This window comes from Cavia porcellus, unplaced genomic scaffold, assembly GCF_034190915.1.
Source record: "Cavia porcellus strain 051 isolate PalLab524CR breed Dunkin Hartley unplaced genomic scaffold, mCavPor4.1 scaffold_1, whole genome shotgun sequence".
Lineage (NCBI taxonomy): Eukaryota > Metazoa > Chordata > Mammalia > Rodentia > Caviidae > Cavia > Cavia porcellus.
Window position 1 is genome coordinate 131,487,745 of NW_026947484.1, and position 24,474 is coordinate 131,512,218.

General features: G+C 34.6%; 2 protein-coding genes across 9 annotated transcripts in view; one reads left to right on the plus strand and one right to left on the minus strand.

The window, feature by feature from the left end:
• Window positions 1-916: 916 nt before the first annotated feature.
• Window positions 917-24,123, minus strand: Dram2 (DNA damage regulated autophagy modulator 2). Of its 5 annotated transcripts, none has more exons than XM_003478999.5 (8): window positions 23,999-24,123; window positions 17,185-17,326; window positions 12,144-12,211; window positions 10,264-10,403; window positions 3,255-3,432; window positions 2,674-2,756; window positions 1,729-1,821; window positions 917-1,254 (listed from the first exon to the last, which is right to left on the minus strand). In XM_003478999.5, exons 2-8 carry the CDS (start codon window positions 17,310-17,312, stop codon window positions 1,147-1,149), a joined length of 798 nt encoding a protein of 265 aa, XP_003479047.2. In that variant the 5' UTR covers window positions 17,313-17,326; window positions 23,999-24,123; the 3' UTR covers window positions 917-1,146. The 5 variants fall into 5 exon arrangements, with proteins under 5 accessions (XP_003479047.2, XP_023417001.1, XP_012998272.1 ...); XM_023561233.2 differs by having other exon boundaries at window positions 23,987-24,123; XM_013142818.3 differs by having other exon boundaries at window positions 17,185-17,323; window positions 23,987-24,098.
• Cept1 (choline/ethanolamine phosphotransferase 1) overlaps window positions 24,122-24,474 on the plus strand; it is a 37,690-nt gene continuing 37,337 nt past the window's right edge. The window contains exon 1 of one of the 4 annotated variants that reach the window (XM_013142816.3): window positions 24,122-24,242. The gene's annotated coding sequence lies outside the window, so the exon portion shown is untranslated. The remainder of the gene's footprint in view (window positions 24,243-24,474) is intronic. The other 3 variants (XM_003479225.5, XM_013142815.3, XM_023561232.2) reach the window with 3 other exon arrangements.

Consider the following 24,474-nt stretch of genomic DNA (forward strand, 5'->3'; position numbering starts at 1 on the left):
CTTGTTTCTTACATTTTAAACTTTCTCTTACAACCTTTTCTTATACCCCTGGAACTCTCTCTTTAAAAAAATCTAAGCTTTGCTAATCTTCTTCAAATATTCTCTTGCAAATCTCTTTGTCACTGGGCACATTCAAGATATACATCATCTCCCTTCTAATCTTATCAGAGATGTGTAAAACATTCTGTATCTACAAAGATACAACTCAAAGTAAAAACTATATATATAACTTATATAACCTCAAAGCAAAGAAAATTCCTTTGACACATGATTGTATGCCTATTATTTTGAACTTAGTTGTTTCTGTATTAGGATTTCTGGTTTTGTTCTTCAGAATATGCACTAGGAAAATCAATCATTTGCTCTAAGTGAAAATCTGAGTGGCTCTTGACTATACTTCGCAGTGGTTTCTGTTTAATAATGATCATATCTGCTACAACTCACAAACTTCTCATCTATGAATATAAACCCTTGTTTTATATAAAACATGATGGAAATAAATTTATTATAGGTATTTCTCTCCTTGACTGGTAATTAAAATCTTACATGAGAGAACAGGCTTCAGGAAACTACTGCAAGCATGTATGATATTTCAGTTACCATTGTTCTTGGCCTTATGGTAGATTCACTTATGCAAAGCTTATGTTATAAAAGAATTCACTTGAATTGTTCTGTCATATGCAGATTCCAAAAAATAAATAAAATAAAATAAAATTTTTTCCAAGACCGTAAGAAATGTATTAGGACGGCAACACTCCAACTTCAAAACTCAGTTCTAAATGATGACTAACACTGCTTATTTGAGGTAAAAGAAAATGTTTCTCATGAAAGTATTTCTATGAAAACATGCTTTTACAATGACTTACAAATTGTGAAAGGCCGAAGTTGTTTCTCTTACAGTGAAAATATAACAATGTTGTAGACATTTGGTTTTATTTTCTAGAATAAAAAGAGGCATAAATATTTTTAAGTGATATCACAAAAATAACTATTGAACAGTTTTATATCTCCTGATTATTAGTATTCATCAATGTCACAGACGGCTTGATTAACTAGTTGAAATTTCAAAGTGCAATAAGCAGCTTTTGTGAACCTTTCCCCCAGCCCTGAGAATCATAAACATCAAAGAAACCTTTTATCCTTTCATTAAAATTCTCTGGAAAGTAGTTGTGTTCGTTCATTGATAACAGGGCAAGGAGCTGTGTCATAGAGGGTTAATCCATGTAAATTGGCTTCCACGCGTAAAGTAATTTTCTGGAACAGAAGAGAAAATTATACAGAGAAGTTTGCTCCTTAGCAATTATCTCTTCAATACATTCTATAGACTATCTTCTTTGATTAGAGATACGAATCAGTCGAAGGAGTAGTAAGACATCATCCTTACTTACTACCAAGTAATCTGGAAAAACCAGCTTCTATATTTAGAAAGTGCACTATTTTTTGTTTAGTTTCTACTAAACAAAATCAATAAAACTAAATGTCAAGTATGGCTTCTGTAACTGTACAATGAACATGAAAATTCTATTTTAAAAGTATCTTCAAATAAGGCTGAAACACGCTAATAATACACTACCTTACCAAATAATTTCAACTAGAGGAGATGCCTTTATGTTGTTTATGGTGCCAGATGTTAAGCTGTTAATTTTTAAAAAGCCTGGAACTTACCAAGGAATTTTTCTTTTACTCCCTCTGAAAAAAGTTTTCTTAAATAAAATTTATTTTTCTTACCTGAAAATCACGAATATAAGTCAAGAAAAAACCAAAGAAGGAAAATGACATAGACCATTCTGCTGCAGTAGTGACCATATGAAGCACATAACCCTTGAGATAGGACAAGAAAGAATTGTGAAATTTCATTTAAATAATTATAGTATTCTCAAGGAAAAAAGCTTAAATTATTATAAACCAGTCTGCCCTCTGAAAATTAATTCAATTTATTGAATATATCTTGTGATTAAAGACTAGACATTAGAAATTCTTCCTAAATGGTACTTAAAATCACTTAGAACAAGTAAAATTTTCATTTACGTAACTAAGAGAATCAGAACAATTTCTAGTGTACATTCCCAAAGCAACATGATTTATTAAAGGTCACAAAGAAAAGTTAAACAATACTAACTAAAACGATTCCTTTTACAGTATTAAATAATATCTAGGATACAACTAGAAGAATCTAGTAATTTTACTTATTCTCATAAAGGTATTTTAATCAGAAATGATTCTTTTAAAAATAGTTTAAAGTAAAATGTCACTCAGTCATTTGTGAAAACCTTCTTTTACTCTTAAGACCGAGATCAAAGATGTTGCCTTGATGCAGAAAGCCTCTCTACTGGAAATGAAATGCAAAGTCCAGAAATTTTCAGATAATAAAATGCAGAAGATATCTTTTCAATCAGAAAACAAATATTCTAATAATTATATTATAAATCTCAAGTGATATACTACGTCCACATTTAGGGGAGTTAATTCTTGAGAAAACTCTTTTGCCCTCATAGTTCTCTTCATGTCTTAATGTGAATGGTTCTATATAAACTCAGTCGTAACTAGAAAGAAAATCTTAACACATAATTCGTTATTCTATCAAGGAAGTTTCTTTGATACTGATAAAATGAAAATATATCAAGAGAGTCATATTTAATATGATAACAGTCTTTACAGTCTCTAAATTCTTACTTTATCTTCAGGGTTCCAGTGAAGTTTTTGTACTATATCAGTGCCAAAGTCACCACTATACAACATTGATGAGCAAATCAACACTATAAAAAAGAAAATAAGTCAAGGAAGAATCTCAGAGATCGTTAGATCCAAAAAACCCTTCATTTTCAAAGCCCAAAAGGATAACTCACACATTTGTTGCCAAAGTCCAAATTCATTTTGTTAAATATTTAATGTCACATTGAGTAGTAAAACCAAAAACATGCCCAGAAGATTCCCACAAAATGATTCTCAGAGTCAATCCCTCTCTTTTTTCTTGGAAATTTAGTTCTGCCATGAACTTATAATTATGTAGGGAAACACTAACTTAGCCTTCATTTCTTTGGCATGAGTATGACCAACCTAAACAGTATCTTAGTTTCTGGCTCAGTTATTGAATTTCAATCTGAATTTAATGTTTCAAATCTTTTGGTTTAGGGTTTACTAACCTAAGAATCTCTTTTATCTAAAAGGTACTCACATTGTGCCAATAAGTACTCCCTTAAATTTTGCTACTCAGTTCCCTTCCAACTGTACCCATACTTTACAGTGAAGGATACTGCTAAATACACTTACTCCACACCAAATAAGCAACAGTAGTCGGATCCAGAAAATTTGTTTGCCGTGAATTTTGGGCTGCATGAGGTATGAAAGGATGGTCTGAACAAGCATATAAAGTGTGCCCATACCAAAAGTGAGCACACCACCACTGACATGTACAACAAAAAGAGCTGTTTTCTGAGAGGTAGGGAAAAAAAAAAAGTAAGTCAGTAAAAGAAATTCAGAATACACTGGCAACACAGTATCTAAAAGTACAAGCCAGATTTAAACACTGCATTCATTCACCAAGTGGAGAAACTGCAAATTCCACATGCAAAGGACTTCCTGTATTAATTGTCTCTCATAACAACATAAACCTGAAGATTACAGTAAAACCAAACAATTTTATATGTCACTGTGGAAAATATAATGGTAATTAATCATTTATTTTTTTACTCATTTAATGTTTTTTTGTGTACTTATCAGATACCAGAAAGTTGTAAAAGTCCTCAGATACACAGTGAACAGAGACAAAAATATAACCCTCATACAGTTTAATTCTAGTGAAGATTTACAAACAACGAATAAACTTTAGAAATCAGGAAATTCCACAATATAGCATATAGTGTTAAAAGAAATCCAATTTACACTTAAATATAATTTAAAGGTCTGAGAAATGAAAATACTTATCCTTTATTCTAGTTTTATTTGGTTTTGATTATATGACACAGATTTTCCTTTGTCTTACTCCTCTTACAGATATCTACTTAATTTTACTTTTAATATTATATATACTCCATGCTTAAAAGTGACAATTATATATACCCTATGGTTAAAAATACTACATGAAAGTTTTTGGTTGAATTGCTTTTTCTAAATTTCTGATACATGAAATTTAGAATTTCCTGCTAATGAAAAGGAAATTTGAAATTCTGATATACGAAATTTGTATTTCCTGCTGATGAAAAGGTACAGAGATTACTTAAAACTAAGATAACAACAAAAATGAATTAAGCTGGGCTTGGTGGCACATGCCTGTCATCCCAGCACTCAGGAGGCTGAGGCAGGAGGATCTTGTGAGTTCGACAGCAGCCTGAGCTACAAAGTGAGCTCGAGGCCAGCCTGAACTGCACAGGCCTGACCCTGTCTCAAAAAAGACCAAAAAAAAAAAAAAAAAAAAAAAAAACAAGGATGGATTAGAGTTGAGTTTAGTTTCCTTCTTTCTACATTACACTTTCTACACAATCTGTACTACATTATAAACAATGTTCAATTTTCTTAATTCAATCGCCTTAATTATAGGAAGTGCCTAATACAACAATAGATTTCTGGTTTCTTTTTTGGAAAGAACTACTTTTATAGGGTTTGACATGTTATATTTTGATAAAGTTAAATATACATATAGCCTGATCAATGTCAATATATTGTAGCTTAACAAAATTTCATGAGTTAAAAAGCAAAAAGAAAAACCATAAAGAACAGAGAGCATTTATTATTTTTTATTATTGAAATGGGGATACAAGAAACTGGTTTTAATGGTTTTTTTTTTTTCTTACTCTAGTTTTGCCATTTTAGAGACAGGGAAAGATCTTGAGATTACTCAATGCCCCTTTAAAGAAATACTACAGACTGACAATTTACTGGCCCTACAAAAAGAAGCTTTTATTTGGCTTTGACTAAGCTATGTTACAGAGCAAATATAACAGGAATTATATAGAGAAAAAGTTAAAAGAAAATTTATGTTAAAAAAAGCATAAATAAAAAATTAAATTTTCACAGTTAAGAAAAATAATTTTTAAAAAATTGTTACTAAAACTTCTTACCCAGATGAATGCAAATTGTGTATTATGAAATACAACTTGATTATCAGATTATGAATTATGGCCAGTTTTGCTAATGTTGCATCTATTCCTAAATGCATTTCAACATTTTCTATCAATGTATGGTATTCGTACTATTCTTTTGAACTGATTTGTTATATCTTGTTTCTCTGATTAATAAGTTAAAATCTTTGATAGATGTTCAAAAGTTTATTCTACTTAAAAATATATCTGTGATGGGGGGTATAGCTCAGTAGCACAATGCCTGCTTGGCAAGTGCAATGTCCCAAGTTCTATTCCTGGTACCAAAAAATAAATACATACATACATATACACATACATAAAAACATATTCTGTACCAAAAAAACACAAAAATTTATGCTTTGACACAACAACAACAACAAAAAAGAGAAAATACAGAAATGGTCAAAAGCAAATCTTAGATATGGAACTTATACATTACCTATGAGCAGTCTATAATCTTTATCTAAAAGCAGTTAATGAAACTTAAGAACCAATCTGCTTACTTATTCTTAGCCTTTCCAAAGTCTCCTTGAGAATAAATTTTCTGGGAAGGAAGAATGTCATTTGATCACAAGAAATAAAGAGTCATGCTGCCCTGAACCAAAGAATACTAAAAATTACACACTAAAAATTACTCTCGACCACAAGAGACTAGGAAAAGATGCTCCCCCTGAGAACACAAGAGAAAACTATTCCTGCCAACACCTTGACTTTGGAGTTCCAGGCTTATGAACTTTGACAGACTAAATTTCTCTTGCTTTAAACTACCCACTTGGTGGTATTTTATTATGGCAGCCCTAGGAAACTAATACATTTTTTTGATTACTTATTTCCTATCCCCTGGAAAATAAATTTCCTGAAAGCAGAAAATCCCTCTGAGTGTGCACTGAGGTCATTTACCATATATTCATTTTGTTGAATACTATATACAGAATGCAAAACTCAGAAACTTGTATTTTAAATTTATATGTTTCAAGTAATATAGCAATTTTTAGTCATCTCTTTAAATATAGACAAACAGATAAGAAAGATTTTTCCCAACTTACTTAGACCCTTTAGCATCTCTCAATAATCTTTTGTTTTCTTTTTTTTCCCCTTTGTTATTGTTGTTGTTGTTTTGTACTGGGGATCAAACTCACAACCTTGCGCTTGTCAGATAGGTGCATGTGCCTCTGAACTAAACCCTGGCCCTCTCAATAAATTCTTACATAATGAACAAGACCACATTTATTCTAAGTACTCTTTTGAGTACTAGAGATACAACAGTGAACCACAGCACTTAACAGTCAATGAAGAAATTAATAAACTAAAAAACAGATTATTTTATTTCTGGCTTTTTGAAACAAGGTGTCACAATGGACTTCAGTGTGGCCTGGAACTCCCTAGCACAGGCTGGCCTAGAACTTGTATCAATCCTCCTACCTTAGTCTTCCAAGTCTTGGGATACTGGCCATGCACCAACATGCTTGGCTGATAAATAAAATTTTAAACTACTGATACAAAATTAGACTGGTAATAAGAGCTATATGTATCACAGGCTTAGTGAACACAACAAAAACTCAAAATACACTATAAATAGGAACGGAAGACTTCCCTGAGGCAGTATGATCAACACTGAGGTCTTAAATTGCCTGAATTCATTTTGTTTAGGGGGTTGTGACAAAGGAACAACAACAAAAAAGGTCAGAATTACATAGAATGGAGACATTAAGAATGGGAATAATGTAGAATGAAGCCAAAGAGACAGGTAAGAGCCAGTTTATGTAAGATATTTATGTTCATTAAATAATTTGACAACATCAAATTATTGTTCCTCTCTTGATTCTTTTTCATGAATTTTAGAGAAACAGAGAGATATTTGTATATTTCCAAAAGAGCACTGTGGCTGCAACATGAAGAACTGATTAAAGGAAAGTAAGAACGACTACAGAGGAGCCACTGAGGAGGCAACGGCAGCTGTCCAGATGAACAATGATGCAATCTGCACTGGTCGAAAAGGAGATGGTGGGGAGGAAAGCAGAAATGGAGAGAAGCAGATGCATTCAAGAAATATTTAAGAGAGAAAACCAGAAAGTCCTTACTCTATTTAAAACAGTACTAGACTCTATTTCAAGCCAAGACAACATTATTGTAAATCATTTACAGACCTAGTTTGTAAATAAGGTTTCCTGAATAAATCAACTAGAGTTTGTCTCTGAAAAGAATAGGGAGAGAGGAGAAATAGAAGAAAGAAGAGCAGGACAAGGAGGATACAGTGCACTTATTTTAAATTAACAAGTTTACATTAGAAATAAAGGGGAGTTACTTGATATCTATGTAAGGGTAGCGTCTGCTGAAAACAGCTTAACAAGAAAATCATCAATGAGAGAAGAAAAAGATGTTCAAGAGATTCAGTTACATGAAGAGATGAAATTAAGAGAATAAAAACTCTGATCCAAAATTATAAATACAAGAAGACATTTGTAGTAAAGGGTAAATTAAAATAAAAGCTGGAAATGACAAAGAAAGTTTATGAAATGTCTTACAAAGGCAATGAAATAAAGGCAAAAGGCAACTCATATGTGCGCTACTGGAACTGCTATTGGATTTTACTGGGTTGTGTAAATACTGGATTTTCATTCTTAGCATACAGATGATGAGAAATATGTTAAATTGATCACAACTAGAGCAAACAATGACTATTCATACCTTTAAAATTTCACAAGATATTTTTTTAACACTGAGCTACAAAATCTGTTTAGGAAGCACAGGACTACCATACACAGCTGGCTAGCTTTTGTTCCCCATTTATAGCAGAGTTGTTCCTGAAAACTAATGTCCAATAAAACTACATTTTTCCAGATAAAATCTCTCAATCCTTTCCTAGCATATGAAATTCAGTGGAATAAAATTAGTCAAAAAAATCTCTCCTCAACCAAACTTTACATAGGTTTCTCCAGATTTTCTTCTTTATTAAGGCTAACTTCTAGGGTTCTCTATTTACCTTTCTGCATTGTCCAATGTTAGCAGAATTAATTCTGCCTAAATCAAGTAAGCTGGAAGGAATCCTCCATCTTAAAAATACCTGAATATCTGACTGGATTCCTCAACCTCCACCACCAACTCCCTAGGTGATATCTAATCACTGTGACCTGCCTTCACCAAGAATGCTTTTAGGTGGAGCGATCCAGAATCTTTCCTTATAGTTGATATTTCCTCTTAGTAATTTTCTGTCTATTGATTATCACCTGCTTCTTGATTATAAATTCCCATTTTACTCTCTATTGTAAATTGAGCCCAATTACTCTCCCCTATTGTAAAATACTATTAAAGTGGTCTCTTTATTTTTCAAGATGGTCCTAAACAACGTCTGTATTATCTTCTTTAATAAGTGTTATTGGGGAGCCAGGGATTTAGCTCAGTGTCATAAGCAAATGCCTGGTGAGCATGCAGTTGTGAATTCGATCCCTGTATCCCACACCCAAAAAAGTGTTACTGGATAATTAAAAGAAAAACGGTGAAGTTTTTAAGAAGCATGTATGAGTTCTGCATCTCTTACTTTTTCAACCAACTGGATGCAGCACCCAGTAGTGTCATATGGCATAACAGAGATGAGAGAGGAACAAAGGTTTTACTTTAAATTATTGTGGGAGGAAAAAAAGCTACCTGTCAATCAAAAAACCTGCACTGACTACAAATATCTAAAAAATAAACTTCTACGTGACAAGCCACTGAAATTTGAGCTTTTTCACAGTAGCTAGAATTACCTTATTTTTCAGACTCTAAAAAGGCTACTACATGCTGAGCATCTCTAAAACAAAACCTGAAACTCCAAAATGCTCATAAATCTAGAAGGCTCCAAAATGTGAAATGTTTCAAGCTCCCAAACACTCCAAAATCTGAAACACTTCTAGTTCCAAGAATTTTGGTAAAGGAATACTCAACCTCTAGTGTTAACCATAATTAAAAAACTGAAAAACAAGACAGACCAATCAAAAGCTGAGTATGAATGAAATAAGAGACACAAAATATGCTCACACATCTGTATTTGTATAATAAATGTCTGTATATTTAAATAATTATGAGATACTAAGCAAGTTATCAAATGTTTAAAGTTTTTTACAGAGAGCTTAATCAAAAAGCACACAAACAGGATGCAGTCACTAATATAGACTCTTCTGAAAGGATGCCAACAGGAATGTGAAAAGTATGCAATAGAATAATGCACCACACAGTAACTTTTCTGCCAACAACAGATCAAGTATACAATGATAGCTCAATTAAGATTATATGGAGAAACAAAAAACCTGGGGTTGGGGATTTAGCTCAGCAGCATAAGATTATATGGAGAAGAGAAAGGGACAGTAAAAATGATCAAGATATGATAATGCATATGTACCGATTCTCCATGATGAATGACTAGTTATTATGAGGCATAAACATACATATAATAAACATTACATTTCCTGATGATGTGATAGCCCAGCTTACAAAAGCACAATCTATTATGTTTCCACAACAACACTGTCTAATAATACATTTCTCAGAAGGTGACCTCAATTATATGACTGTATCTGTTGACTGCTACTTTAACATTAAGAATTCTATGAGAAAAAGCTAGAAATGTTACCACTACTCCTTTACATCCTGAAGTACAAGGCTGGACACCTAGGAATAGCGGCAAACAACAGAACCATCCAAACAAGCATATGAAAAGATAAATGACTGAAAGTTGTTAGGTATAGTAAAAACGAAAAAAACCAATGCTTAAATGTCTAAATGTGTCAGTTAAATTTATAATAGTTCTCTGTTTGGTCTTGAAAAAATCTCCAACTAAATAGTAAGAGAGGATAGTAACTGTTCTTTTAACTTTAAAAAAGAACAATTTTCATTTGTTCAGATTACTGAATATGAGTTTTTCTAACTGTAGCTAATTTTCTAACTGTAGCTAAAAGTAGCTAATTCTAAGAGAATTAAATAATATGAAGGCAGTAGATTTTGCTTTGTTAAGGAAAAGAAACAATAGCAGCATTTAACTGAATGTTTCAGGTTATTTATTTATTTATGGGGTGATTACAGGGGATTGAACTCGCGATCTTGCACTTGCCAGGTGAGCACTTACACCACTGAGCTAAATCCCTGGCCCACAACAATACGTACATTTATGTATTTCAGGAAAATGTCTATGCTGGGCTAAAACACAAACCTGGAAATTTGCCACAAGAGAAGCTCCTAAACAACTCAGTATTCCAAGTACAAGGCCAGCCTTGTTTAATTTGATGATAAGGTTCTCTTCAGGATTCAGGGCATGAACTTGCTTATAACGAACATAAATGGTAGCAAGGCCTGAGAATAGACAAACAACAATATAATAAATAACCAAGTAATAAAATTTCCAAAGTCGAGTTCACAAAGGTCACTTCTGTAGAAATATATTTTTTCCCTTTCAAAGTTAATCTAGGAGAACACACAAAACACACAAAATTCAATTTTAAAAAATTATTAAGGTTGTGTCTTTAACTTACTGGAATTTCTGTGAGCCTGAGCAAATTATTTGCCTTCCATTAATCTCACATATAAAAACATTTAGTATAATATTTTAGAGGTAAGTTTCATGGCTTCTGAAAATCACAGAGTTATATAAAAATCTTTTTTACATTAGCATCAAGGTTAATTCCAGAATCTGGATGAAATGAGCATAGGCAAAAAAAAAAAAAGCTCCAAAAACTTACTTGCCTCACTTTCATATAATTTTATTTCAAATTATTACTATTTGGCTCAATCAAATGTAGCAGTCAAATTATAAAGACGAAATAGAAAAGGCCACTTTATTTATTTGTAAACAATGGATCAAATTGAACTTTGTACTGTAGAACTACTGCCACAGAAGTCAAGAGTATAGAAAACATAACAGGCTTTTGTAGATATATTTCTGAAGACCTTATTAAAATCAAAATTCTATACATTCAATCATTTTCCTGACTTCTATTTCTGATATAATAAATATACGGATGAAAGTAAATACTTAAAATGATCACATTTGGTTAAAAAAGTCAATAAAAATTTGGTTCAAAAATACAATGAACAGTAATATAAAACCCGATAGGTTCCTTTAACATTAGATTAAGATGCAAAAATCAAAACATACTTTCATCTCTATTCTTTTTTTTTTATTTTATTTAAGGAGAAAAAAAAAAGCAGAGAAAGGGTACAAGCCATACAGATTTACAGAAAAAAATAAACAGTAGGAAATCACTAGTTAATGGATTACATATTGTCACCTTAGAAATAATTGTTCAAGTCACAAAATTAAAGCTTGTAAAGTGGACATTCCAACAATGATACTGCAAACAATTCTGTTCAATGATCCAATAAAACTCAGTGATATCATTTTCTACATTATACACTTAAATATACATGCAGTTATATCATTTAGAGCACTTTCTTTTCCTCTCTTTTGTACAATGACTATTACACATTTTGGGTTTTATTGCTCCCACGGTTCTCATTACTTTTTTGGAAGAGAGTAAAACCAAATGTGACATAACAGAACAGAGTCGGTCAAATCAAAAGGGTGGATATAATAGATAATGTAAAAACATAATACAAGGTGATCAACATCATCTCTATTCTTAAACTTCTAAACTAATGCAATTTAATTGGGGTCAGTTGCATCCAGTTTTTGCCTCACCACTAACAGCTTACGACATCAACTTAATGCCTCAAGGAATATTTGGTGCTTAATATTGTGCTTACAACTTCTATTTGAATGAGTACTCAGCCCTACAGCTCTTTCTTAAAGGTTTATCAGTTCCATAATTTTTTTCTTTTAAAAAGAACATAACCGGGGCTGGAGATTTAGCTCAGCGGCATAAGTGCCTGCCTTGCAAGCGTGCAGTCGTGAGTTCGATCCCCGGTACCGATATAAAAAAAAAAAAAAAAAAAAAAAAAAAAGAACATAACTATAATACATAACTTAGTGACTATATTTGCACAACTTTAAATACTAGATAATAATTAACACAATTCTGTTTAACGAAGAAAAAATTTACCTATTTGTTTGTTATCACTACTTTTAATACTTACATAAAAATGCAGCAATATTTAACATTGCCCCAAATAAGCACTTTTCTGGAGCCACTGTTCCAGTGTCACTGAAAGAAAAAGACAAAGTACTTGGACTTTTTATATTAGATTCTTCTAAGGAGTAAGCAGTAATAGAAGTCATTTTGAATCCTTTATCTTATAAAAAGCTACTAAGTTCTATTACATCATTTTTGTAAAGACAATTGGCTAATTTGAGTTTATAAATATTTGCCTATTTCATTTTCTGATATCTTTTAAGATTTTTTCCTACCTACATAATAAAAATCAACATAAAAATTTATTTTTTAAAAATCTATCCCTGATATATTAAGACTGTATTATTGACTTCCCAGCAACAAATCGTATGTATTTATCTGTCTCTCTAGAATATTTCATAAATATCATGATTCCCTTCAATCTGCCTTTCTGAACCTGTTAACTCCACCTCTAAATTAATACCTGATTATTTATTGATCAATTAAGAAAATATTTATCAAGCACTATTTCCATGTGCCAGAATTCCTGAAACAGGAATACAGAGGAAAGTAAAGTGACAAAGCCTCTGCCTTCATGAAGATTACATTCAAGACAAATACTACTCTTCCAGGAGATAGTGAATCACTGTATCCTGTCCAGGCTTCTATCAGAATCACTTACCTGCACTGCACTGCAATGTGTCTGTTTATATGGTAGTCCCTCAAGACACGGAAATACAGACTCAGAAAATCCACCATTTACTAACTCTGGGACCCTAGGCACATTCTCCTATCTCCCTAAGATTATGCCTTTGTCTGCAAAATGGAACTACTTATTTGCTCTCAGCCTCATTGTATGAAACTAAGGATGAGATGTAATGTGTAAAGTATGGAAAGTATCCAGCAGAGTGAAGGTATCCATTAAATATTTATTCCTGTCTCTTATTTCAATTACTACAATGATTAAAAGACAAAGTCTTTGGCCTTCAAGTATTATAGGAATCAGATAATCCAGATCTCAACTGAGATAATGCACTAGGAATAAAAAGAAATAAAAAGTCATGTCTAGTAAAAAATAACATTAGGTGAACACTTAGATTAGGGGTTTAAGAAAAAGAAATTATCAAATATGAATTCTAAGCATTGTTCCATCCAACTTCTTCTCTTTAGAAATTTATAGTGAAATTAAAGTGAAAATAAAGAAACAAAAAATAATGTATTGGTTAAAAAAAGTAATTACAAAACAATAAAATATCTTTCACAAGCAAGAGATTTTATTACTTGTTTACCATCTTCAGGAATGGCAATAAAGTAGTCCTTATCCCCACACACTTTCTTTAAAATTGCCTACAATGTATCTGTATTATAGTAATTTTAAAACAGAGGTTGTACTCCAAATGATGTTGTTTTGGATCGCCCCATAAATAAGTAACAGCATGCGTTTCCAAGATGATTGACTCAATCATATATTGCAATTACACACATGGCTTGAAAACAGAATGGTATCAACTGGCCTAAAAATGAAAACAGTATGCACATCAACTTATTAGCACAGAACTTCAATCCAGTGTTCATCAAACTATTTAGGTTACATGCTAGCACAAAAAAAGTCTTGATTATATAACTTCAAAATACATGTATGTATATTATTATTATCCCAAAAATTAAATATCTGTAAGGCTTAAGTAAGAAATATAAGAAATACACATACATACATATTCTATTTTTTTCTGCTGTCGCAAGTCTACTTCACCTTACTTAGATATCCACCACCTGAAATGGCTAAGAAAAAATATGTAAAGCACACTAGCAACAAAATCTGCTTTTAAAGTGAAATTTATATTTGGTTCTGTCTTTTATGGCTATAATAGCTAAACCTTTTGAACAGGATCTATTAGCTAAGAAAAAGTTTAATTACTAGTTTAATTACTTTGAATACAAAGGAAACAAGCCTAAGAAGTAAAAGTAAGTATTGTACTAGAGTTTAAATATTTTTAAATGTTGGGGAAAAATCCCTCAGTAACTAAGCTCACTAGCAGAAAAATAAAAATGCAGAAGGCAAGAGGGAAAAAAGAGGTGTCTAGGGTACTATCAGTTAATTACAAACAGTACTATCAGGAAACTGAAACTCGCAAAAAGAAGTCAGTGGTCTCTTTAAATTATTCAAAGCTCTTTAAAGTGAAATAAGACAAGTTTTTAGAAGGGGAAACCAAAATACTGCATGATCTTCATGAATCATATATTGTACCTTCTCTCAGAGTTACTAAAAAATAGTCTGTTCAGGTGTGGTGATATGTGCCTGTAATCCTAGCATTTAGGAGACTGAGGCAGAAAGGCAGGAGGATCACAACTTAGAGAACAACCTAAGCTACATTGTGAAGTGGAAGCTAGCTAGGCTATCTCAAACGCTCAAGAAATAAAGAGGTGGTCTAGTTCCTTAAGTTACATGTTTCTCTAGGACACTGATGCTTATTTACCAAATCACTCTTAAAAATCACAACCTTAAAAGTAATAAAATTTGGGGAATTCTGTAAAAATTCCCAAAGTACACTTAATTTTCTTACATCCTTTGTGATACTATCCCATTGTATATACGATAAATAACAATGAATGTAGATAATAACGCCTAGATTATTCCTTGACATTTTTGAAAGCTAAACCCCATCTTCTGTATCTTTTATCACTCTTTAAAACCTTGCTATTTTCTGTGTTGGAACAGTTATTTTTCACAAGATAATCAAATAAATAAATGAAACAATTACAACAAACATAAAATAATATTACTTAACAAAAATTCATTTAGCATCTCTGTAGAGAAATATTTCAAAGCTATCATACAGAAGCTCAATCATCATTTTTTAAGACCTAACTGCATTCCTAGTAGAAACAGATTAAAACACTGTGATTTGATTAATCATTTAAGAACAGTATTTTGGTAACTTCTACCACCTCCAATTCCTGTTTAATTCATATAACTTCTACATAAAAGTTTAAACCTTATTAGCTCTAAAACCATTCATTTATGATTTTTTCCTATCCTCCTTGTGAATGCACAAATTGATAACAATGGTTTAGAAGAATACTTGGCAGTGTCAAACTAAAAATATTAATATTCTATTACCTATCCCAGCATTTCCACCTCTAGGAATCTACCAAAAAATCTTAAATATCAGCACAAATGTATAAAGGTGTGTTTACCACATCTGTATTACAGTGCTGTTTGTAATAGCCAGAAAAAGGGAAAACCCTAAGCATGTAATTGCTTAAAATCAACATGTTATCGCTTTATACAAACACAATAAAATAGGGGTTGGGGATTTAGTTCAGCGGCATAAGTGTCTGCCTTGCAAGCAGGCAGTCGTGAGTTCGATCCCCAGTACTGATTAAAAGGAAAAAGACAAAAAAAAAAAATACAATAAAATTGAGAACAAAATAATAAAACAGAAAATGAGAAAAAAGGAAGAAAGAGTTTTATAAAAATACAGATGACAAAACAAACCAAACTATGAAAGGAAATCTATCAAACCATCAGTCAATTCTGGAGGCAGAAACTGGAGGGTTCAAGAAGGAACTTTTACTTTTATTACCAGCACTGTAGTACTGTTTAAAATTTGTTGTAATAATTTTTCATTAATTTTGCAATTAAAAAAGGGTTATAAACAGAATATTCATATTCATATCATCAGCAGTTTTAAGATTTCAAAAGCATTACTGGTAACTGTTGATAATGAGTCAAAAAAATCTAGGCAGCATGTCGTGAAAAGTAAGAGCAAGGTCCATACAGTAAACTATATGGGTTTGTACCTTGGTCCCAACATTCTGCTATAGTTTAAATGTTGAATGTCCTATAAAGATTCATGTGTGTGAGGCTGCTTCCTGGAGAAGTGCTATTCAGAGTCAATATTCTTTAGGAGATGGGGCCCGGTGGGAGGTCTGTAAATCATCTTTGATGTTATGGCTTGTATCTAGAGGTCCCCTCAAAGCATCATATGGTGATAGGTGGAGCTTTTCTAAGTGGCTTGATCAAGAATGTGTGATTCTGAGATGATGGGTGTAATTTATGGTGTGATGCAAGGTACCCTACCCTGGATGTGAGTGGTACCCAACCTGAGGGTTGTAGCCTAGATATAATATAAGGGATAAAAAGAGGCTTGCTGTTGCTACTGCTGCTTCTTCACTACATCACTGCTTTGCTGCCTTTTGCCTGCCAGGAACTGTTTCTTCTCTGTGATGCCCCTGTGCCATGCCACCCTGCTTTGGTGCCAGCCAACTATGAAATGAAACCTCTACAAACTGTAAGCTACAATAAATCTTTTCTCTTGTAACTTTGCATGTTGGATATTCTGCCTTGGCGAAAAGGGAAGTAACTAAGACAACCGGAATTCCCTTGAAAGGGATAATGTAACCCTCTGCCCCCTTCTCAACCTCTTTTGCTCCTAAACCATAAAGTAAAGCAGCTCTGCTCTCCTATATGTACCCACTATGATTCACTGCTTCACCACAGGCCAGCAGTAACTGGGCCAACTGATCATATACAAAAACCTTCAAAATCATGAGTCAAACCATGATTATCTCAACTAATGGCAAGGTGACACCTTCCTCTCTCAAATTAGGATAACAGTTCCCATTTCTCCTCATATAAATGCTGCAAAGATTCCATTTCTAAGACATGAAGAATGCTTAGAACATTATCTTCTACATTATAAACTTAATGTTACTCATTACTATGTTTTCCATTACTACTATTGTTTGTAGCATTTTTAATTCTAAGGAGAGAATAATTTCAATTACACGTTCTAAGATAACTCTGAACACTTATTTGGAAGACAAGGCACTAAAAGGTGACAATTCATTAATCAAGCCACTAACTGTATCTTGTCCTGCTGTCTCCACATTTTCTGTACCACATAGAGTTAAGCACAAGTTTCATTTTACATTCCTTTATTCTTATAACTTCAATGTAAAAATTTTAATTACAAAATGGTCACACAAAACATTGGCTTTAAACTATGTAAACTATGAATAAGACATATGCTTTTCCTATACAAAGAATATGTATCACTCACCTGATATAAGGCAAAGCAGGGTCAACATGGTGGAGTGTCACTGCAGTAATGTATGAAAACGTGAAAGCAGCAGCTGTCCAAATAACAAGGGCTATAGGAAGGAAACTGAGACCTTGCTGAAACCACATTTCAAGCAGATCTTCTGAAAAAAAAATTAGAAAAAGTAATTCGTAAGTTTTTTCCATTCTACTTTACCATCCATACCCACAACCTGGTATTTATCATCTTAAATTATTCCCCTTCTGAAAGTCTCCCTCATAACATCCCAGCAACCATTCTCTTTTGCTTTTTTTAGTAAATGGAACCAAGATATACCTACTGGCTACAGCCAAAAGCTGACTTGCTGTCCCATCATGCTACATATAACCAAGAACTGATTCACCTAAATTTCTTCCCAATCTCCCTCTTCTATTTTCATTGTCCATACTCTAAACCATCATTATCATGGGCTATATTATTATCATAACTTCCTAGATTGACCTCGTGAGGCTGTTAAATATATATATATATATATGTACTGTCATATTCTCAGGACAGCTGCTTCCAAACTATGCAGTTACTTAAGTACCTATTATAAAGTGTTATTCTTGAAACTTCATATAAATACAACAGTATTTGTATGAAACCTACGCAAATATTCCCGTACTTCAACTCATCTTTAGATTATTTATAACTACCACAATATAAGTGAAATGTAAATAGCTATTAGGGAATATGACAAGGTAAGAAATCTATACATGTTCAGTACAGATGACATTTTTTTTTATTTTGAAGGTAGTAAAATACAACAGAACAAGACAGAGCAAAGCCAATTGAGACAGTGTAGTGAACAACTGGTACAGAACTTCATAGCAGGTTACTGGGATAACAGCAATAGATATCACAGTATATCTCGTTATCATCACAATAATTTTTCTTTCAATCATGTATAGCAAAATAAAATGAAGCACACAATATTATAGAACTTATCAAAACAGAATATTGAATAGAACAATACCATTAATCAGAATAAAGCAAAATGGTAGTAAAAATATTTTCCTTCAAAAAGACAGTAAAGGAAATCCCCCTTATTTGCTCTATTGCATATGCTCAACCTCCCAAGAGATGCTCAGATCTCTGGCTCCCATTTGCTAAAGGGGGGAAGGGGAAGTGGGATGTTTGACTCTAAGCCCGTGCACTGGTAGGCTTACTATTGCTTAACAGGGAGGCAGGCTGATTGCTTGGTTTCCCAGCATCCTAAGTTCCAACATGGTGCGGATCTCAGGAGACACTGGTGGTTCTCCCCCTGGAGTGGCTGCAGCCTGCCACAGCACAGCCGCTTACCAGGGAGGGGAGCTGCTTGCTTGGTTTCCCAGCGTCCTAAGTTCCAACATGGTGTGGATCTCAGAAGACACTGGTAGTTCTCCACCTGGGGTGGCTGCAGCGTGCCACAGCACAGCCGCTTACCAGGGAGGTGAGCTGCTTGCTTGGTTTCCCAGTGTCCTAAGTTCCAATTTGGTGCAGATCTCAGGAGACGCTGATGGTTCTCCCCCTGGGGCTGCTGCAGCCCAGATGACACTTTTTAAAATATTTTTAAATTTCATTTTAAATAGAAGAACAATAGAAATAAAACAAAGTTTCAAATCAGGTTAATAAGAGAACAACAATAACCAACTTGCTGTTAGTTGCCTGAATCAGCAAATGCAAACTTAGGGATATGGAAGATGAACTGTACTTGGTCTTCTGTTCTAGGCAAAAAGCTGCTAAAACTCTTAGAATCCTCTTTTCTATGATAATGAGATGACTAGGGATTGGCAGTCTCTAGGAAGCATTCACAGGAAAGATCCAAGCATGATTCATGGATTAGGACTTCCACTCCCACCCACTGAATCCCCCCAGGAAGGGAAAGAGGCTAATGCGCACTAAAGTTAATAACCAAGGGCCAATATTTTAATCAGTCATGCCTATGTAATAAAATGTCCATAAAAAGTTTTAGAGAACTTTTAGATAGCTGAATCAAAGAAAGATCCTGAGAGTGGTGTGCCCAGATGGTTTAGGGCATACGCCATAAAGACAGAGGGTGACAGAAGCTTGCTCCTCCCCCACCTTATACACATCTTTACCTATATCCTTTGTAATATCCGTTATAATAAATTAATAACCACAAGAGTTCTGTGGCCACTAAAAACTTAATTCATCTTCTAGACACTCTAGAGAATTAATGAAGGGGATCATTGAATCCCCTTGGACAGCTGACCATTAGAAGTAACTCGGGGCTAGTGAACAGTATGTGAAGTAAGGGGCGATCTTTTAGGGTTGAGCTCGCAACCTGTGCTATCTGATGCTATCTATACGCAGAACTGTCAGAACTAAATTGAATCAGCACATATCTGCTGCAAAACTGATTGCCTGTAGTTGGGAGAAATCTCTATGCTTCTTCATGTATTAATTTCTAAATAATATAAGAAAAAACAGTATTTTCAAAGTGTTTTTGATTTTTCCCATACTCATTGCTCTTCCAGTCTTGATCAAAACTAATCTAGACTCCACCTTAAAACTATAGTGACTCTTTTAATTCTAAAGTACCAATCTGATCACTTTACTCTCCTACAAAGAATTCTTCAATGGTTCTTGTAAGACATTACAAACTGTCTTTCATTAACATGGTCTGACAGGTCCTTGCATCATCCAATCTCTATTTACCTTTCTATACTCACCTTCAGTTACTCTTATGCCTGATTCCTTGTCCTAACCTCATCATGTTCATCATTACAAAAGCAAACAAAGCATTAGCAATGTTTCTAATCACCTTAAATATATGATCTCATTTACTCTTTCCAGTAGTATTACGAAGGATAAGAGAACTACCCAAGGCCATAGGGTTGGACCATGGAAGAGACAAAATTTAAACTGAAACAACTTGATTCTTGAGTTTGCAGAATATGCTGCACTGCTACAGCAAACTTCTTACACACTTTTAAATGTGCCATATTCTCCTGCACATCTGCAGACCTTCATGTACATCGTTGCCTGTCTGGATGACCAGGTTACAATGCTACCAATCCATTCAAATTACCTACCCAATTAATTTTCTATATATTTTTTTCAAATCCCTACTCTTTCTCACTCCAGCTGAACATCCCTGATTTTTCCAGCAGCACCCTATATTCCTCCAACCAGAACACTCACCATACTTATTGATCACCTATTTGATTTTATCTTTCTCACTAGTTTTTATAGTAAAAAACAACTGTTTTATTCATTATTACATTTCCAGTTCCTACATGGGGGGAAAAAAAGAGGCCCTAAATACATATATGTCATACATCATTTTCTCCCTTAAATTCCACACTGTGAAAGTTATATAATAGTCAATAATGTGCACTAGAAAATACTATACCTTTGTGCCTCTTTAATTTTTAAAATCATAGAAATGCTTTTAAATTACAAAAAGTTGTTCTTGTGTGTATACAACAGTGTGAGGAGTATTTTCCCATAGCATGATGACTAGAATTTAGTATTTCTCAAGAACTTCATAAAGATCCTAGTTACTACTATTCACCACAACTCTCCACCGTGCTCATTTTCCTTACCTCAGACTGACTTTCCAAATAATGAAATCTCAGTTATTTTTTTATTTGTACTTCCCATTTACTCTGGTCATCTGACTTATTGCTAAATAAGTATATTTACATCTTGCTAAGTAAGTTTCTTTCATTATCCCCAATGTCACTATAGACTTTATTTCAGTAATTGCTTGCCTAAGTTATTACAATATCCTCTTTTTTAGACTTGTTTCTTGAGTCCTTAAGACCCAACCAACATTTCTTTTCCCTCATCTAGTAAATTAATAATGCCAATTCCTTCCTAAGATACTATAGGTGTCTTCTCTAGCATGGGTTTCTGGGACAATAGTTCTCAATTTGTACAAATGCTGAATCACTTCAGTTTCCAATTATTCCTAACTAAAGTCCTTAGGAATCCAGTTCCATTCATTATTTGTTGGTCAGCCAACCCTTGCCATGAGTTTATTGGTTTTTAACTGTGCGCTTATATTTGGATGATCAGAACCCAGAGAATTCTAAAAGGCTTAAATTAAGAGTGAATTATTCCCAGAAGGTTTATACTTACTTTTATCAAGCCATCTGGGCACATCAATAACCAGGATCAAATGTCTTTATTTTGTGGCTTCCAGTTTAGGCTATGATGTAAATTAACCTTGAAGCTGAGTGATGGCAGACTCCATAGTTTCAAGCTCTCAAGTGGTATCTTTTTTTTTTTTTTTTTTTTTTTTTGTACTGAGGATCGAACTCACAACCTTGTGCTTGCCATGCTGGCACTTATGCCACTGAGCTAAATCCCCAGCCCTCAGGTGGTATCTTTATTTACCCAAACCTATGGTGAAAATGTAAAATCCTTTTTGACCTTCTTTTTTCAGTAGGGAATTACAGTATCTTCTTGGCCCACCTTTCACTGAGTGTGTAGATTTTTGAAATCCTCACTGATTTTGGAAACAGCTGGTTCTCTGATGCCAAGAGTTATATAATTTCAAATGGCAATACTTACATTTTATTCTATGAAAATGTCACCCACTGAAACACAGGTATGTATTATGCAAACCACCATTTATAAATTCTAAAATCTATAGACAAAGAAAATAGTAAATTATTTAAATCTCCATGATTTTAAATAGTACAATATAAACACATTAATAGTATTTATGGACTGAACATGAAGCTACAGAATTAATATCAGGTTATTTTTCCTTAAAGAACTGATACTAGAAGCATAAAATATAATGAATCCCAACACTCTAGGAGGCAGAGGCAAAAGGATCACTAGTGTACCTAACCTCAGCAGCTTAAGGATTTAGTAGATCCTTTCTCAAACTTTAAAAAAATTAACAAGGAATGGGTTCATATATATATGAATATATATGGACAATCAATTTAGTAATTTTATACTATCATAGCAAATCAATTATATGAGATACAATCTATGTATGCTTTCTAGGTATACACCATCTTGTATTCATAACTCCTTAGCCTGCCCACACTGTTGTTTAAACAGCTGAAATGATTTGCCAGTTTGCAAACCACAACTGGGAAATTTAAATGCAGGCTAGATAAGAAAGTTAACTACTTGCACATGGAACTTCACCTTGGAAAGCTGAAGACCTGGTAGGGTAAAATCAAGCAAAATTACAATTTTAAAGGTTAACAGTTAAATTTTTTTTTAAATTTTTAAATTGCCAGGTGTGATGGCGCACACCTGTAATCCTAGGAGGCTGAGACGGGAAGATTGCCACCAGCTGGACACCAGCCTGGGCTACATAGTTGAGTTTAAGATCAGCCTGGGCTACATAGTGAGTTCAAGGCCTGCCTACACCACAAAGCCAAACCATGCCAAAGGAAAAAAAAAAAAAAACTTTTAAAATATTTGAAAATATTTAGGAATATACTTTATTTACATAGTATTAACAACACTGTTTAACAAAATGTTCTTGCACCTCTCATCTTCTGTGCTTTCTTTGAAGATCCATGAATCAGAAATCCAGTTAATTTTTTCAAAAGATTAAAAAGCCACTGGTAATAAGATTAACTTGTGCAGTCTCCTCCAAATGGTGACTTCTAAGAAATAAAATAAATTCCGAATGTTCCAAGTAAACAGACAAAAGTCATGAGCTGCTTTCAGGGGTCCAAAGAACCATCAGGCTCAAAGCAAAACATAATACACAACATTTATTTTCCTAACTTCTAATCTGGCCTTCTGACAAATACATTTTCTAACAGTTAAATTCTAAACAATTTAGAAGACTGTGTACTGTTTTTGTTTTGGGGTTTTTTAAAATAAATTACACGGAAGAAAATGAGAATCGGATAATAACACAAATCTAGAGTTGCATTTCGGTAGATTTATAAATTAAAACTTTAGAAAACAATTTCTGTACAGCGTTTTCTGTTTTTTCGCTGCATTATTATACTAAATCACGACTGTGAGAATACAAAGGAACAGTAATTTCCTTTCGGTATGGGGACCACTCTGCAACAAACTGATTTCTGTGTGAATAGGTCCTAAAAGAGGTCCCTGCCTCGTTTACAAATTAAATTCTCTCCACGATTCTGGTCGCAAATCAAACTGGTCGGAATGAGATTTCCCATAATGTGCACATTGAACCTAAACGAATTTGAGTCGGTTCGCGACCAATGTAGTTTGCAACCAGAACCGTGAATGGAGGCACAACTATTAGTTCGACTCCATCCACCCTGCTCCCAAGAGGCAGTCGAGTCCAGAAGTGATGACCTAAAGTTAGACACTTTTTTGATGGGACTGGGGGCAAAGATCTTGGAATATCCGCAAGCAAAATCTCAGGAAGTCTTTAGACTGCTGCATTTTTCCGCTAGTTTGTGGCAGTAATGTAAAGCCTCGGCTTCGCTTTGTCTCATGCGAAGGGAAGCTGCGAGATATCACTTAGGGGAGGCGGGAAGTGGCGACCCTGGAGGGACCTAGGAAAGGACACAGATCGGGCAGCGACATGAGGCATTTCGGCCTGTCAGCACTTACCCGCTCCCCATGGGGCTCCGGCCAGTCCCGCCACCCGCAACCCCTCTCTGGTGACCCGCAGAGTAATCTCCGAAGGCAGTGAGAGCCTGGCGCATTTCGCGCGTCGGCCACCCGGGTTACTGGGTCACCCGGGTACGACGCGCACACTTCCCACATTCACAATTTCCCACCCTCCAACACATCTTTCCACAGGGAAAGTTGGCAGAGAAGTTGCAGTCGGGGGTGAGGGGTAGGAGGCAAGTCTCTTCCCGCAACCTACCTCTCCGCCTACCTTAACCCGCTGACCTTGCCAGCGCAGCACCAAGTTCTGGAGCTTGCCAGCTGCTTGCAGTCAGGGCGGGGCCTGGGCGCGCTCCCGAGAGATCCATCCGACTCGGGGCGCGCCGCCGCTCCTTCCTACTCTCTGTCTCTTTACGGCAATCGCGAAATTGTCGTGAACTTGCTGCCGCCGATCGGTGTCACTCAGAGCCCCAGAGTCGGAGTTATTTTCTAGGAGCGTACTTGTTGGGGTCAGGGTAAGGCTGCGGGCGGGGATCGGCTTTGAGAGAAAGAAGTGTTGGTGGGAACTTTTCCCCCAGGCGGATTGGAGAATGTGCTGGAAGCTCGGGTGGGCGCTGCGGTGTGGTGTGCTTGGCTAGCCAAGGCGGATGGGGTTCTTCCTCCTCTCGTAGGGTAGCCTCGCGCGCGGGGTTGTGGGGACGGCTAGGGGCGACTGACTTCTCTCCGAGGGGGCTCTGGAGCCTGAGG